General features: G+C 36.8%; 1 protein-coding gene across 1 annotated transcript in view; it reads left to right on the top strand.

Annotated features, from left to right (window-relative positions):
• Positions 1–18,950, top strand: part of sec63 (SEC63 homolog, protein translocation regulator) — a 154,889-nt gene that overhangs the window by 29,013 nt on the left and 106,926 nt on the right. Inside the window, exons 2-5 of the mRNA XM_039747893.1 lie at positions 1,275–1,374; positions 3,098–3,212; positions 5,129–5,241; positions 14,622–14,683. Coding sequence (XP_039603827.1) covers positions 1,275–1,374; positions 3,098–3,212; positions 5,129–5,241; positions 14,622–14,683 — 390 coding nt within the window. The remainder of the gene's footprint in view (positions 1–1,274; positions 1,375–3,097; positions 3,213–5,128; positions 5,242–14,621; positions 14,684–18,950) is intronic.

Raw genomic sequence — 18,950 nt, 5'->3', positions numbered from 1 at the left:
GTGGATTTCACTTTCACCAAACAACAAATCTTTTAATTCTCGCAGATTCTCGCTTCATTGGGAGGCAGCACTACTTTTCCCTGATGGCAACATATATTAGACGATCTACAACTCTCCGACTTAAACTTCAAAGCCTTACAATATATACATACTTCTGACATATCTGCTATGTCCATATATTCAATCTCTTTTTGCTGTTCCGTTATTTCACCGAGTAATTTCCGTTTGTGCTAATTCAATGTTTAATTTCTTGTTTTTGAATTTTACTACTTTCATATTCTCTAACTTGCTCTGCATGTGTATCACGCCGTTTTTTTTTTTTTATGTTTTTTTGAGCCTTTCAAATTCCACTGCTTTCATAATTTATATGCTCTGCATATGTATGGTGCCAACATTTTTGAATGTCTTTATGAAGTCTTAGAACGTATAAAATTTTTAAGAGCTGGGAGCACATGAACTGTGTCTGCCAAAAGCATTACAACAACTGAGAAGTTAGATGTCCATGATCTTGTTTAAACTGTAAGTATGGAGTGACGTGCAAAAGTCACTGTTTCATGGGTCTTGCTTCCAAAGGTTGTAAAGTCTAGTCTTGCGGGATGTCAAACAATCTTTCTTAGATCACGTCTTGACCCAAGATTTTTTTATTATAATAGAGAGCTTTAAATCATTCTTGAGCAGTGTCAGGTCCCGGGAAATCTGTGCTTTCGCCTAACTGTTCCAGGTCAGTCTCTGAAAGGCTGTACCTTGACCTTGGACTCGATGCCTGTCTAGGCTTGAATGAAGCTTTAGCTGTCCTTTCTGTTTATTTCTGATCTTTTTTTTTTTTTGCTGTTCGTGTTTATATATGCTTACATATACTGTAATTGAACCTCCTCGGATTGAGTAAATACAGTATACCTTGGGATAAAAAAAAGAGAGAAAAAAATAACACCATTGTTAATGGAGTTCTGCTACAGATGTCCATCTCCCGTAACAGACGAGACCAAAATTCATAGATTTAAAACTTTCTTTAAAAACATTCATTCTTGAAATGCATTTGCTTGTTCTCAGTCTTTTGTTTTGGTTGGATATCTAGTAACACTAGTTTAAAAAAAAAAAAAGTGATAATGCTTAAAATGTAGGTAACGGCTAATGATTATTCTTGCCCATGTATCTGTCTAAGAAGAAGTAGAAGTACAGGATTCCTGCAACTTAAGTGCAATCATCCTTTTATTACTAATACTGAATCAGTAAAATTAAGAAATTTATATAATTGTTTTTATGTGTTTTTACAGAGCAACTCCGTTTAAAATCCTTAAGAAAAGTTCATGGGAGATGCCTTTGGTATCGATTGAAGCTAATGAAATCTCAACAAAGTGTTATTCCAACACTGAAGTAAGTTTCTTTTCTGTACATTTTATTTTGCTCCTAACACTTTGGTAGAAAAAAAACAGCTGTAGTTGAAAACAGGTTTTATCAGGTTTATGCACTGTATTGTACTTAATGACTTAATAGAATACTCGACCCAAATACTGTATATATAAATATTTATATAAATAAATGTATGTAATATGCAGTATGGGTGGGTGTAGGGGAGAATTCGGGTTGTTCTCACTGCACTGCATCATGCAGTCACTTGAGCACTTTAAGGTAAAAACCCTTGCCTGGCTCAAGCTGCTGCTTTGAAAGCGCCTTGAGAAATTGTGACAGCTAGGGCATGGAGGAGATTCTAGGAGACAAGCAGTTACTCTAGGAGAGCTGGAGAGGGCCATAGAAGGTCCATAACCCATCAGCAGGACCAGTATCTGCTCCTTTGGGCAAGGAGGAACAGGATGAGCACTGCCAGAGCCCTACAAAATGACCTCCAGCAGGCCACTGGTGTGAATGTCTCTGACCAAACAACCAGAAAGACTTCATGAGGGTGACCCAAGGGCCCCATGTCCTCTAATGGGCCCTGAGCTCACTGCCCAGCAGCATGCAGCTCGATTGGCATTCGCCATAGAATACCAGAATTGGCAGATGCACCACTGGTGCCCTATGCTTTTTACAGATGAGAGCAGGTTCACCCTGAGCACGTGACAGAAGTGAAAGGGTCTGGAGAAGCCATGGAGAACATTATGCTGCCTGTAACATCATTCAGCATGAGCATGAGTTTGGTGGTGGGTTAATGATTGTCGGGGGAGGCATATCCATGGAGGGTCACACAGACCGCTACAGGCTTGACAAAGGCACCTTGGCTGCCATTAGGTATCAGGATGAAATCCTTGGACCCATTGTCAGACCCTATGCTGGCACAGTGGCTCCTGGTGCACGACAATTCCTGGACTCATGTGGTGAGAGTATGCAGGCAGTTCCTGGAGGATGAAGGAATTGATACTATTGACTGGCCACCACACTTTCCTGACCTAAATCCAATAGAACACCTCTGGGACATTATGTTTTGGTCAATCCAATGCCACCAGGTTGCACCTCAGACTGTCCAGGAGCTCAGTGATGCCCTGGTCCAGATCTGGGAGGAGATCCCCCACAACACCATCTGTCATCTCATTAGAAGCATGCACCGATGTTGTCAGGCATGTATACAAGAACACAGGGGCCATACAAAATTTTGAGTTGCTGCAATAAAATTTTGGCAAAATGGACTAGGCTGCCACATAATTTTTCACTCTGATTTTTGGGGCGTCTTTGAATTCAGGGCTCTGTAGGTTGATCATTTTCATTTCCATCAAACGATGTGGCATCCTTTCATTCCTAACACATTACCCAGTCTATATCAGTATAGATATCCAGGAGGATTTCTTTTTTCCATTGAGATCTGATGTGTTTTCAAAGTGTTCCTTTAAATTTTTGAGCAGTTTATATATATATATATATATATATAGATATATATATATAGATATATATATATAGATATATATAGATATATATAGATATAGATATATATAGATAGATATCTCTCCACTGGCTCCTTGAGTTGAAATTTTTTTGTCTGTAACCCCGTTTCATTTCAAAATGTTTTGTTGTTCTGTTGATACTTGATTGAAAATGTAATTCTTGTAAATTAAAAAAGCACTTTCTCTTATTTTTTCATTTTTTTGCTTTTTGTCTCCCACTCCAGAAAGATAGCTTTGCTTATTGGATGGGCTGTTTTTTTGTTACTTGCCTACAAAGTCTCCAAAATAGACAGAGAATATCAGGAATACAATCCTTATGAAGTACTAGAATTACAGCCGGTAAGAAATTGAATATATGTATTTTTTTACAGATTTATACAGTATTAAAAGAATTGCATTGTTTTGAAAATGTACGTCTCTTCCATGGAGCAAATCCTTTTACCTAACTCAGTTATTAAATAAAGTAAGTTTGCATTTAATTTGTTAACCACTTTAAACAGTTTTAAAAATTATGCAAGCAAGTCCATATTGTTCACTGTGTATTTTCTCCTTTTCTTTATGGTTTTTGAGTCAGGTTTGTTTAAATCCTTTCTCTGTATTTCTGACTGTACTTAATTTTATGTGTTAAAAACACCTCGATAGACATGTTAATGGGGGTACAGTTGGAATGATAAAGGAAATGGGTACCTGAACAATGTAAACTTAGTCTAAAATACCTATAAAATAACTATAATCGTAATAAACAAAGAATAAAACAGTGGAGAAGCCGTAGATTAAATTAAAAGGCTGCGGTTATCAGCAGAGAGACATGAAATCCTGTGGCGAAGCAAGGAAGGGAATTAAGAGACCAGAGCGACGGACGGCCTTATATAGGCAGACGGCCAACAACATGGGAGGCGTGGGGATGGGGGACCCAACGCCACCTCACATGGCGACCGAGCTGCAGGCTATGGACGTATATATGTACGTAAGTAGGATTCACTTAGCGTTGGGAACCCGCGTACCAAATTTCTTGAAGATGGGCCCATAGGTAACTAAAGACCATTGAAAAGTTCAATATTGCGGCTGACAGTAGCATCATACCACAAAAATAAGTACGTACATCAGTTTCGTTTAGCGCAGGGAAGCTGCCTACCAAATTTCGTGAAGATGGTGCCATAAATAAGAAAGTTTAACATGGTGGACGTTGTGCAGCGTTATGACCGTTACGCGTAGAATTTCAAAATGAAACCTGCTTAACTTTAGTAAGTAAGCTGTAAGGAATGAGCCTGCCAAATTTTAGCCTTCTACCTACACGGGAAGTTGGAGAATTACTGATGAGTCAGTCAGTCAGTGAGGGCTTTGCCTTTTATTAGTTTAGATGCATATTATGCAGGTTTAGAAAAAAAAATTTCCCTCATTGTATAAAAATGCCATTGTTTTAATTTTTTTTACTGTCAAAATTGAATTTATGATTTATCTAAGGGGTGTTGTCCCTGCTCACTTCACTTTCCAAAACATGGGCCTGTGCTATGCGCTAGCCTTTGTTTTGCGGTTCTGCCGCTTTCTACAGTAATTTGTGCGGTGGAAGACCAGATGGTGTTAACGGTTATAGATATACTTCGGGATATTGTAAGTTGATGTTTTCATGTTCTGCGCGATCACCACCAACTGTTTCAGCATAGTGTATTGATATGCATTTAACCATTTTGCTGTGTAACCGATCGACAGTTTTCAAATTAATTTGTTTGACTTTATCATTTTTTGGTGTTGGGATTGCCCGTGTACTCATTTCTTCTGTTGATAACTCTTTGTGATGAAATTCTTCAATAAGATTTGGACATAATACATCTTCTTTAATTGGGATCTTAAAGTGAGGAAAACGTTAAAATTTATAAGAGCAGAGAGTTCAGGAACTGTGTCTGTCAAAAGCATTCACATGAATGAGAGGTGAGAGGACTGTGTGCATGGTTGAATATGTTTGAGAGGAGGGCATGACTTGAAAAAATCTCATGCCCAAAGTCTTGCCTCGCGGGAGTTGAAAAAATCTCTTGAAAAAAGTCTTGTATCGTCTCAGGATTTTTTTTTATATATCAGAGAGATATTATAAATATAGTTATATATATATTTTGGTCGTGTTCAGTTCTTTCTCAGTAATAAGTCAATTTTCTGACTTATTGAAGTTAATTAGGGGAAATATTGTGACAAGCATGTACTGAATGAATATAAAAGTAGTCATTTGTTCATGTTTAAATTTCAGTGTTTTTTTTTTTTAGGGAGCATCAATTGCAGAAATTAAAAGACAGTATCGATTACTATCACTCAAATTCCATCCAGACAAAGGCGGTGATGAAAAGATGTTTATGAGAATTAGCAAAGCTCATGAAGCGTAAGTAACTTTTAAAAAAATTTGCTGAGTGTTTGATTTTCGATTTTTCTTTAACAACTATGCTACTTTTAATAATTCAATAAAGAAGGATAGACTATACACTTACTAGATAATTACTTCAGTATAGCACCACCCTGTTTCTTTCAGAAACATTTCCTTTTTCTGTTTTAAATTGCAACAATTACTTTCTTGTTTACTTTTTAAATACAGTATATGTTAAGTTTTATTTGATAAAATACCTTTATTTGCCTGTGTCTCTCAGAATTTTGAACACATTTTAAAACATTTCTTCTGAAGATTGAATATTTTAAGTTCTCATAAACATCCTCTTGAATATTCCTAAATTGTCATGTATTATTTTACTTTTGAAATTTTGGTGCAGGTAATAAATTGTATGCTTCTGCTTTTTGTTTCTGTCCCTAGAAAAAGATTTTTGTGTTACCAGTTTTCACAAATGAAGAATCAGTGTTAAGCTGATGCATTTAAATAAGCTTGGGTATCTATAATTGGCAAAGCGGCAACAACTACTTGTCATAATTAGTGATAATCAACTTAAAAGTGTTGCCAATGAATCAGTTTCATTGATTAGTTGGTCATGTTGTTACATTCACAATAATGAACACAGTTGATGAATGGTAGATGGTAAGCAAGTGACAAAGACGGTGGTGTGACTTAAGACTGGTTTTGGCAAGCTATTACTCTGAACACAGGTTGTAAAGGTTATGAATTGCAAAAATATGTTGGTCAGACCACGTATGGCACAGCAGTAGTACACGAACATTTGATATATACTGATATACTTGTTCTAAACAATGCCCACGCTTGCCGTTGCTCTGAAACACCGCCATTTCAGCTTTTACTGATGCATCCATCCAGTTTCTTGTCATCATTCTGTGATGGCAAGTTTCTTGGCACAGATAATGTGGATGCAACAGACTGACACATTACAATTTCAAGTTGCTGTTCAAAGCTGTTGTCTGATGAAATGCAAGCTGCAGCAATGGCACCACCTTCTTCCAGTGTTGTGGATGTTGCAGCCAAACTACTGCTGTCAGTCTGTTAAGTCGTGTTACCAGACGACGAACAAATTTTCGGATGACGTCATTAGATAGTACCGAGAACATGTCTGTAGTTGTCATCTTTCGTGCAGAAGCTGTATGCAGATACTGGAGAACAGCAGCATGTAATCCTTGTCTGTCGTTTATTCTAGACTCAAGAACATCTCCCAGATTCTTTGCAAGTTCTGAGCTCTGCTTCTGTAGCTGGACAATGCAGAACTTCAGAGCTGCTTCTACGCTGATCAGATTTGTTTCACACCTGCACAGTGCATTAACTACAAGCTTCAACGGTTCCAAATTGGACACCATTTCACTGATTACTGTGAAGTCGGAGTCAGTTAAGTGTATCAATGCCTTCTGTATTGGACCCCGTAATTGCAGAAATCTGCTCAACATATCAACCAGACTGTTCCACCTTGTCCTGCAGTCTAGCAGAAGTATTATTTCTTTGTCGAATTCACTCTTCACATATGGCTGAAGTATGTTGTCATTCTTCATTGGTGATCATCTAAAAATATTGATGATTTTACGAACCTTGTTAACAACATCATCATATAATTCACCTGACAATTCCACAAGAACATTGTAGCTGTCAAAAACTTCTAGACCTTGTTCGCCATCATGACTCTTAAATATATCATCCTCATTGTTGTCGCTGTTGTCAGTGTTGCAATAAGACGACTCGGGCTTGGCTGTAGCAGCCGCACGACTTCTGCGGCGATACAGCACATCTAGCACTGCCAGCTGGATACAGTGCGCATAACAAAATTGATGCTCAACTTCCAACTTAGTCATGATACTGGCACCGTCTGTACAGATGCCTACTACGTCACTGGTAAGACTGAGCTCAAATTCTGCCAGTTTACTCTGCAGTAAGTCAATGCACTTCTCCGCCAGCATCAAGCCATGACCTCTGATTGATCCAGGGTTCCAATACTTTGGACCTTTTTCATGGACATTCACGTTCATATATCGTTGATTTCTAGTGGAATTCCATTCATCAAACGTTATACTAAAGCGCTGACCCTGCTTCTTCTTGTTAGTCATCTCTTCTGTTACCAGCAATCGGATCGTTTGACCGTGATCCATTACCTGATGCTTCACAGTTTCAGCAGAATTAGGCAAATATCCGAAACCAAGTGCGGACAGTGCTTTGTGTAAATCAGCTGACAAAACGAATATTCGGAACGGAAGTCCATCTCGAGCCGTCATTTGTGCTAATACTGCCTGCAATGTACTTTCATTCTTGTTCTGCAGAAATTTCATCATTGGCCCCACTGCTATGCACTTGGACGTCATTGGTGTATCGTCATCATTCTCTGGTTTTAGTTTCATAATAGTTATTTGTTGAACTCTTCTCAGGTGCTCATGTAATCCCTTTGTCGAGCTAGCTTTTCGTGCAAAAAATGCTGCCAAACTCCGTTGTTTTTAAACTTAACAAATTCGGCCATTTGTACGAGGCTTTCAACACAAACAACTGATGTTCTGACTGCCTACTGGACCCAAGCTCTGCTCCAGTTGGAAACTTGACACCAGCCTGTACTGTCAACAGCATGTGCCACAGACGTCAATGAAGTCTGCCCCTTTCCGCCATTCATGAGCTTCAGAGTGCAGAGCAGACACCTCCCAGTCCACTGTGCTCAGTCTGCCGGGAGACTGACTGCTGCAGGTCTGTTGTTGAGTTGACTGAATTAATCAGCAACACACTACACCTTGCTACTTAATTATTTTCAAGTATAACCGTTCCCATTTTCCCAGGAATTACAGCAGTTTCATTCCCGGGAATGAAAAATGTCACTACTAGATAGTAAACATTTAGATTTTCACTTATTTGGCTTTTTCCAATGCAGTCATCCTGTTAAATTATGGTGCTGCATGACATTCTTGCAAAACACATGTAACGTTAGTGTGTGTTTTTACAAAAAATGGATGCAAATAAATGAAAGTTCTGTCAAAACAGAAAACTATTTTTTCCCTCAATCTTGTATGCAAAGAAAATCAGACGAGTGAATCCCACAGCACATCAACTGCGACTAAAAGGCATATTCTGCATTCTGAATCATTGCTTGGTGCAGGTTGGAAATGCAAACCATTTTTACACAATCAGGAGGAATATGTAATAATGTGCAAGTTCTGCTGCAGCAAGCATAGTTTAGGCAGTGAAATACATTTTGTAAAAGAGGGGTGTTGGGGACCTCTGGAAATGCGCTAACAGAAAACTGAGCACAGGAGTCACGATCAGATGACTGGCGATATGAGACTGTTGAATTCCAGTATTTTATATTTATTCAATGTAAAAAAACAACTGAAACAATAAACAAAGAAACGTGCTGTAGATAAATCAATATGGTGGAAAGAAAAGTCTGTCATGAACAAGCAACCACTTCCGGTCGAGGGCGTGACCTTATTAAACTTTCTTACACATTTTGTGGCAGGATCATACAGTTTCAAATGTGAAAATGTAACCACACACTTTCAACAGCAAATGACATGCAGTGTGCGGTGATAGTGTTGTGGCTGAAAACAAACACGCCAAAGAATCTGTGATGGTAAAATTTTTTGGACAATGACGAAAAAAAGATGAATGATGATACATAAAGATATGAAGTTTCAGTTAAACATGGCATATTACATAGCAAAGGATGGAAACAGTGTCATATAAATGAAACCACTTGTTTTGCTGCAGAAGAAAAATTGTCTGTACATTTCCGCAACATATCACAACAATGTTTGTTGTACTGAAGTAAGTTCAAATATTGCCACAGACTTACGAGAAAAGGTGTATAAGGTTTGGGTACATAGAAATTAGGTTAATTTTTTTTTCTTCTTTAAGCTAGTTTCCATAGACATAACATTCTACATAGAATAACTTGTGGGATATCTGAGGGGCCACTATTGTTACATTTACAGGTAAATTCTTACTTGCACCTTCTTATAAATAATGTCACTCTCTCCAATGCCAATGATTAGTAAATAGAACAGCCTTGCCTCAGAAATTCCTCAGAAGTCTTCATTACCTAAAAAAATTCAGAATACATTTGTCATTACCATTGCAAATTACACTTCATTATAACACAGCAATGCCTGCAAATTGTCACGTATATTAAAACGCTTTGCTTTATATTCGTTGACTACGGGAAGTTATGGTACTACTGTTTCCTTCCACTTCCAAAAGGATGTTCATGTTAGACCGAGTGCAATTATAAATTTGCTTGGTGTGAATAGGTGCTGGTGTGTATGTGAGTGCGTATTATTTCATGCTGATATTCATATTTAAAGTAATTGTAATGTCTCTGATGCATATTACATCAAGGTTGAAGTTTAACATTTAAAATTAGGTATGTTCATACTGTCCTTTGTACTGTTGCAACAACATACTGGTAATAATATTCATTTATATTCCAGAGCAACACAAACTTGAAAGTTTAAGATCACAAAATGTTACTTTCCCTCATTCTTAACAGCTACTGTTTCATTGTATATCTTCAGCAGTTATAGCAGAAGTGGCTTCTTATTCATTTGTAGAATTAATTCTTAAAATATTTTAGTTAAACAAAATTCATAATACACATAAAATAATGCTCAAATAACCTGTTTATCAATTAAATCAATGTGAATCTTTATATCATTTTTGTCACATTTGGGCTTCTAATTTGTACAAAAAGACAGCCAGAAGGGTGCTTACAAAGAGAATTGTTGAACATGTTGAACAGTATTGGATCCTTTATTCAAACACACAGAAAACTTGAAAATTATTTTAGTTCTACCCTCTTGCAGATTCTTCAGATTAAAAATACTTGGAAGGCTTCTTCTTCCAGAGTGTTAACTTAGAGAGAGGCAGGAACCGAGCTGTAGCCCATCTGGATATTACAGAGAACAAAATACTGTGTTAAGTAGGCTGACCTTAAAGCCTTGCAACACTGTGAGGTATGCAAGTTTGCACACTTTGTCTGTAGTTTACATCGAACATGTAAAGTTTTAGTTTTCTGAAAGTCTGTTCTTTCTGTATCTGTGTGCTGTTTGAAAGTGTGATGTGTATGTGGGTTTTTTTTTTTTCCCTTTTGTGGCTCATTCAGCTGTAGAGAATGAAAGCACAGAACAGTCCGGTCACCATTTGCACTTTAATGTTCACATTTTAAAGTGAACTTAAGGGGCTGCTCTTTTCAATTCATAATTATATATTTTGACACTTGGGCACCATTGACATCACAGGCATTATTTTTTATAGCCATCTAAACATTGATAATTTTTCTAAATTCTCTTATTCCTCAAGACTATTTTTACAGCATCTTGAACAAAGCAAAAGCTATTCCTTGAAGGCAGTATACCATAGCAAATCATGCTATAGCAGAGACACTCATTAACTTGTGTTTAGCCAATTTAGTGTTGCCATTCAGTCTAATACGTACATTCTTTGGATGTGGTAGAACCGATATGCATCTAGTCAAATCCACACGGGCAGTAAAAAGTGTGAGAATCAAACCAATGCTCCTGGAGCTTGATTCTCTCTATATATTTATTTCTGTTTCATGGCCCAGAGCTATAAATAATAAAAAGCTAAATCTCTGTGAAGTTCAGGAGACAGACGGCATATTGCCGAACATGTCAGGTTTTCTTAATGGGTATTTAACATTTTCTTTGTCATTTTTTTTATTGTTTAAGAAACAATATAGCCAAGCTGAACAAGCATAAGTTAGAAGTCAAAGAACCCCACCCCCACCGCACCTTGGCATGATGGACTGTCCATCTGACAGCGTGCCATAAGAGTAACCCCCAAAGGCCTAGATGTACAATGGCCAAAGTAGACAGAGAGAGAGAAAAGATAATTGCTGAGGTATGGCCAGCCCTCCTACAGGCATATACCAGCTAGTCATTCAGTGATGGCAGTGTAGAACAACCCATTAATTCTGGATGCAGACTTCTCTGAGAGAACTATAAAAAAAAAAAAAATCACCTTTCCAGTGTTTAGGAGACCGGGTGTTGAAGTCCTTCCATTGGGGAAACTACCATGAGCTTGGAAGCAATGGTGTTTAGGAAGAAAGATCTTTGTTAAAATGGAAAGAGAAAGAGATCGATTTAGAAGTTTAAGCATATATATATTTATGGAGAGAGAGAGAAAAGAAAGATCTAGAGACATAAATATAATGCAGAAACAGGGGTGTACAAAGATAGGAGTTTGGTGAGAGAGTTACAGATAAGCTTGATGCTTTCATTCTTTTGGAAAGATGAGCTTTGTGTGTTTTTCAGTGCATTTCTTGTTATTAGAAGCTGACCATGATATTCTTCATGGTATAACACCATCTGTGTGTGTTTTTATATATAAAAGATTTCAAACTACTAGCTCTTGATTTTTATTACTTTTTATGAAGTATATTTTGTGAAAGTATTTTCACTGCCACAACACTCCCCAATGTTTTCATTCTTCCAGAGTTTCCCTACAGTTACACCTCATTTGGTGTTCTTTAAAAGCTGGTTAGTAAAAACATTAGAAAGAGACATGTTTGTCATTATTGCCTTAGTCTTGAACTTGCAGACAAGATAGTGGTATACATTCAGCAATGTTGGAGTATGTACACAGTTATCTACTGTCATTTAGTAAAACTTAAGTGTGCATGGTAAAATAACATTGATTTTGTAAGCCAGTTTTTTTTTTCTCTGTGCCAAGTTTCAGCTTTAAGTTATTTTTTTTAAGATTATGAAGGAAAGAGGTGAGGGGGGAGAAAGAGAGAGTGAGACATTTCAGAAACAAAAGGGGACCAACACCACCTTTAATGGCATTTAATGACATTGGCCTGAGATTTCCAGTGACCCTAAACACACACTGACCTTCTTTCTTTTACCTAAGTAAGTCCTAGAAATGTTGATCATAAAAAGATGGGAATAGTGTGTGTGTTTATATTTCAGTAGATTTTAAAATTTAATATATATTTATGCATGCAGTTCTGGTTTTAAATAAAGAGTGAATTTTACATTTAATTTCAATATCTCATTCCAACTCCTATTATCTCCTCCACTCCCATTACAGTATATTGTACAGTTATCCATTAATAATGAACTGGTTGGTATCTGTTACAGGCATCTGGTTCCCACATGATTAGATCAGAAAATTATACCTTTTATGTTGGTTTCAGTTGTCGCACATCAATTTAAAAATACTTGACTGACTGGATTGTAAATTCTTCAGTATAAAACACCATGCTGAACATCCTTGCATGTTTCCTTTTAACTAGCAATGCTATTAGTGTGTATTATAAATAAGAATTGAGACTTGCAAATGAGTTGAATGTGGTGACATGGTTAACTTTTTGGTCATGTTTTGAATTGTAGTTGTGGATTCACAACTATTATGTTAAGTGTACAGTATTGTGTCAATTGTTATGCATGCCACCAGCACAATAAACATCAGAGACATTTTTACATAGAATCGACGTATGTATTCTCTCCAAAGTCGTCATCATGTCAGCTATCTATTCATTTTTGTTTATGCTAGATTATGCAGTCATCTACGGTTATGGCCCCATCTAACTTCAATATAAACAATATTCTCACTCCTCAAAAAGTGGAAGCATTTCCTTGATGCAGTGGATATAACCAGCAGTGTAATACTTGGTCTATTTTAAATGACATAATATAAAAAAAAAAGTTACTGTTACGTCTGTGCTAATTTGTATTGAATAGTTTCACAAGTACATTCCCTTCCACAATTATTGGCACCCCTGGCAAAGATGTCTCAAAGGGGTTACAAAAAATGACCTTTTGGTGAATTATCTTAATCTCACTCTAGAAAAAAATTAGACAAATCCAACCTTTAATTGAAATTTTGTCCTAAGAAAAAATAATTCCTCGTCAAGAAATAATTATTTTTAGTTAAACCACATGTGCCATGATTATCAGCACACCTGCATTTAATACTTTGTAAAAAATCCCTTTGCCAATAAAACTGCAGCTTTATAATGACATATAAAATTGGAGAATATAGGTTAGGAAATCTGAAGCCTTTCCTCTTTAACAAATTTCTCCAGATCATCCAGGGTCATAACTATTAATGCTGTGATTGATGAGCTGCTGATTGAAATTGCTGATTTTTCACCCCAAATCACATGATCAGTGGTCAATAAATTAGCCTAACCATATTTTGAGAACCTGTTTTCTAAGCTTTGCTATAATTTAGTTACCTTTTCAATGTGAGGATATTTTAACCATTTTTGTGTTCATTTGGACGTATGTTTTTGATTATTGCTCTGCTGGAAGATCCAGTGACAACCCAGTTTAAAATTGTTGGCGTAGGCAGCCAGATTTAAATTTAAGATCTCCTTGTATTTCATGGAGTCCATGATGTACCCTAAGAAGGTTCCCAGGGTATTTGGAGGAAAAAAGTGTCATATAACCTCTATCATACTTGACGATGGGGATCAGGTTGTTTTTGGTATAGCCATCCTTCATTTTATGTTAATCCCACCTTGAGTGTTTCTTGCCAAAAAGCTCAAATTTGGTTAGGCTGACCAAAGAACACTTTTCCAATGAATGCTCCAGTAGTGTTTAGCAAACTCCAGGTGCTTGGCTTGCATTTGAGGTTAAATGACAGGAAAGACATTTTTCTGGCATGCCGTAGAGGTGGCATCTAATGTTAGTTTTGGAGACTTGGTGACCCCAAGGAGCCAGTTTTTTCTGCATTTCTCCAACTACGTATAAAGCAGTTATTCTTGGAATTTTTTTTTTTTTTTTTATAAACCTTTTTTACAATTGACCTCACTGTGCAAGGGAGAAAAATTAAACTTGGATCCTCTTCCAGGCATGTTGGTAACACTTGATCTGAAATTTTCAGTTACTGCATTGCTGTAAATATGGGCATTTTCAGGTGAGTGACAATTTTTATAGCAATTCCCTGACTTATGAAAGTCTGCACACTTTACCCTCATTTGAATTATGTGTTCTGTCTTTCCCATGTTGATGAATGAATAAGAGAATTTGCCATCTGTGTCCCCTAATATTTATAACACAGCAAAAAGGTAATTCGTGGGTTACTATTGAACGTTCATGCATATAAAAAAGCAAGATGTAATTGGAAAAAAATTCTCCAGTTAAACTTGCTCAAAATCTCTAGGCGTGGCAGTTGTGGTTTTGTTCAAAATAATTATTTTTTAATGTGGGATTTTTTTTTCTCAGAATACATTTACTTCAATTAAAGGTATAATTCAATTAAAGGCAAAATTAATCCTGATTTAGGCTTTGTCTGCTTGTTGTTGAAATTTTATCATTTTTGTGGTCAAGTCAGTTTTATTATGTTTTATTGTAAATTGCATGTTTCTTTGGTTTCAACAGATTAACAGATGAAGAATCTCGAAAAAATTGGGAGATGTATGGAAATCCTGATGGTCCCCAAGGTAATTTTATTATTTTGGTTGATTATTTTCAACTGTCCACAATATGATCTATTTTCTGATATAATAATTGTGACCTCCAAAAGAGGAAATCTAGGAATTGTTCCTGGATGCAACTGAGTTACCAGCGGAACCCCAACTGGACATGACAAGAACATGTATACTCCATATAGAAAGTATTTAAAGCAGAATTTAACAGAATGTTAAAATGCAGAGTGGCAGCACCTCTATCTTTTGCCTTTACTTGTTGCATTCATTCTTTCTAACACTTTATTATTGCTGAAAATAATTCATACCTCACTGGTATGGCCTATACTGAACTACATTTAAGATGCAGTGGGAAAGTTGGGAGATGAGGCTGTGGTTTACAGACAGTTTCTGGTATTGTTTGGGTTTAGCTTGGGAAAGAATGGTTTGAATACAAGTTCAGTTTGTGGCAGTCACAGGGATGCAGTTCTGTCATGGCACATCATTACAATTTTCTTTCTTTCACCACTGTGAGTCACTTGTTTACTATGCCTATCAGTTGCCTCTTGCAACCTTCAGGTCCTTGGATGAAACATGAAACATTCAAGAGTTCTAAGTTACTTTTGGTGCAAGAAATTCAGTGTTATGTTCCTATGGTTGTTGGCCAAAAATGTTCCTGTATTTTGTAATATTTGCCACTTACTTTGTATCCTCTGTATCAGCCAGTTCTGCCAGAGGCAGAGTGTATATCCTCCTATATAAGAACATGCAGACTAAAATTGGGGTTTTTTTGGTAGTTTATGTTCTGATGGAGGTACGTGGTAGAAAAATAACACTCTGTTGCAGTTATTCATCAAACCCATATCAGTGTGTCTCCCCATCCCCCATTATAACTGTCCATACCTTTTCAGATTTAAGATTTGACTAAAGACTACTACTGTATGTGAATCATTTGCTGGATAATCTGACAGCTTTCTTTTGTCGGTAGATTTTCACTCAACCTGCTTCCTATGTATTTTTTGTTTTTAATTAATGAAGCTTGGTGTATGGCTGGTTTAGACATAAAACTGCTTAATGGCTGCTGTGATATTTAGTAAAGCAACAACAACAATGCAAGTTTTTGTTTTGGAAACATTTTAACAAGTCATGCAATATTTTTCTCACAATTACCTATGTTTTTCAAGCAGGTTAGTCTGTTAGCCTATTATCAATCTGTTTTCAGTGAATCTCTGTGCACATTATTGAAAGTATCCCCTTGAGGTGGAATCAGTAATGGATGTGGCTGAGTTAGAGCCATATTAAAAGATGCCTTGAAAGTGTCTGATGTAAGACTGGCCTCACTATGCATGTCCAGGCTGTCTGTGACCATCGAAGGGTTTACAGAGATGCACTACCTGCTTCTAAGAATGCACACTATTGCAGAATAATAGTGTTTTTTTTTTCTCTGTGGTTAATAATCTACTTCATCCTCAATCTGTCCTGACCTTTTCTTCCACTGAAAACTGAAAAATTATTTTACTTTTTCCGAGAAAAAATTAAAAACCTAAATAATTCAACTAATACAAGGTTTATCCTCCTTTTCTACCTTTCCGTGCCTTCATTCTCCATCCAGCTCTTTTTTCCAGATTTTCACCAGCTGAATGTGGATTTATCGAGGTCCTGGTGTGTAAGATAAGGCCCACCATGTGTGTACTGGATTTCATCCCCAAAAACATCCTGCCTTTCATAATGTCATTATCCCTGCTGTATCAGTAATAACAAAATACATCCCTTGGCACTGGCTCCATGCCAGCTACGTAACCCCAGTGTTAAAGCAAAATTTGGTCTTGATGCTGACAGTTGGAATTCAATTTCGACCCTTCTCTCATTTATCTTTTCTGTGTAAAGGTCTTGGTTGTGTTACATCTCCCAACTTGCCAGTTACTTAACTTGTAATAGGATGATGGCACCCTTTCAGTCTGGTTTTAGAATACTTAACGACTATGAAACTGCTTTGCTGTTGAGTAGCTACGTGCTTTTCCCATGCCATGTTATTCATCGCTTTGGACTGAATGATTATCGCTTGTATATGGATAATAACTCGAATCTATTGCAATGTTAAAAGCAAAAGTTTTCTCGGTTCACAATTTCTCACAATGGAATTATTCACTGGATGGAAAATAACTCTTTAACAGTAAACTGTAAGAAAACCTCAGTCATGCTAATTGGCCCTAAAGTTAAGCTTAGGAACATGACCTTCTTTTCGATCAAATTTGTCAAATTTTCTTCATCTGCCTGAATCTTGGTGTAATTTTTGACTTCTTCCTTTACTATTCTACCAACATTCACCCTATAAAGAAACTTTCTTACTTCCATTCGTAACATATCCCATGTTTGCTTATTATTCTCCTTATCCAATGTGCAAAAAGTTGCTTTTATTCTAATCTGATATCACAGATAACAGAACTCTGCTGCAAGAGCTCACAATAGTGAGCACATCACACCCACCTGCACTTTCTCACTGTGTCTTAATGGAATGAATTCTGTCAATAACCTATAAAGCTTTAAATGAACTTGCTCCAGACCGAATCAGTACTCTCCTCTATCACTGTTTCTCACCACCCACTAAGGTCTACTCATTCTGGCAATCTTGTTTTGCTCCAAACTGACCTGCACTCAATGGGTGACAGAGCTCTTAGCTGTGTAGTGCCCAGACTTTGGAACAACCTCCCTATATTAACAAAATCAGGTGACTCAATCCATTCTTTCAAAAACCAACTTAATGCATTTGTTCAGGAATGCATTTAACTTACTCTGACTTTCTGACCCTTCTTTTAGTTTGCCCTCTCTGTCCAAATGCCTAGGAAGATTTGTGTTTATATCACAAATTGTTATTTGTTCAGAGTTTTGTTGTGCTATTTGTATTGTTGGTTTATAGTCTCTTATTCTGTTTAAATAGTTTGGATATCCTGAATTTATTATTTAGTGTTTTATGCAGATATTATTTGTATCCAATGTCTTACATGACTTCTTCTTTGTGAATTTCGGTGAAGCACTTTGAGCATGGGAAAGATGCAATATAAATGGAATGTATTATCATTATTATTTCTATTGTTCTTTTTCGGACTCAAACTCAGTTCTTAAGATAAATATGCTCTGGTGTCCTGTGCTGCTTCCTTCCTATTGTTTATTATTTTATTTTGTATATTCATGCATACTGTTTGCAAATTTAAAGGCAGTGGTAGCCTTGCTTGCAATTCTCTTCTCACTATATCTGCCCAACATCTAAGCAAGCCATTTTTAATAAAGTTTTTTTCATACACAAAAAACTCATGTTTTTAGATTATTAGTTTAAATTCTTTTAAATTCTCTGCCTGCGTAGTAGTGAAACCGGACAAACTTTAAAAATCAGTAAATCTAAAGGTATTACTAGCTAAGCGGAGGCAAGATACACTCCAAAACACAGAGGTAGACCGACTCCCACGCTTCCGCCTCCCCTCGGCCTGCAGCCTCTGTCTCGGATTAACACGAATATATCATTCCTGCAAGCGAACTATGATTCTTAGCGCGATGAAAGAAGCCGCAAAATCAACTGAAATGTTCAAGCAAATTTTACAAAGAAACCCGATCTAAATCTGTTAAGTAGTTCTCTTGTTCGCTAGCTAAGTGGATATAAGATTTGCCCTGAGGCTGGCACACGAGTGAAGAAGGCCCCACCCCCTACCCTCGGCGTGCTGCGTCTATCTTGGATTCGTGCAAATAAATTTGTACCTCAAGCGAACTATGATACTTAATGTGATGAGAAGTTGCAAAATCAACCGGAATGTTCAAGCAAATTATAGAAAAAATCCGATCTAAATCCGTTAAGTAGTTCTCTCGTGAAAATCAGACAGACGTTGTATTTTATATATGCAGGTGCATCGCAATAAATTAGAAAACTGTCGAAAAGTTAATTTATTTCAGTAATTCAATTCAAAAAGTGAAACTCGTATTACATAGATTCATTACACACAGATTGATATATTTCAAGCGTTTATTTATTTTCATTTTGCTGATTATGACTTATAACTAATGAAAACCCAAAATCCAGTATCTCAGAAAATTAGAATATTGTGAAAAAGTTCAACATTTGTAGAATCATGGTGTCCCACTCAACTCAGCTAATTAACCCAACACACTCAGTCTGGTTCAGTAGGCCACACAATCATGGGGAAGACTGCAGATTCATTGCTAAAGAGGCTGGCTGTTCACAGAGTGCTGCATCTAAGCATGTTAATGGAAAGTTGAGTACAAGGAAAAAATGTGGCAGAAAAAGGTGCACAAG

The sequence above is a fragment of the Polypterus senegalus genome, chromosome 3 (assembly GCF_016835505.1).
Source record: "Polypterus senegalus isolate Bchr_013 chromosome 3, ASM1683550v1, whole genome shotgun sequence".
Taxonomy (NCBI): domain Eukaryota; kingdom Metazoa; phylum Chordata; class Cladistia; order Polypteriformes; family Polypteridae; genus Polypterus; species Polypterus senegalus.
The sequence above is the reverse complement of the archived record's forward strand: the minus strand, read 5'-3'. Positions and strand labels throughout refer to the sequence as shown.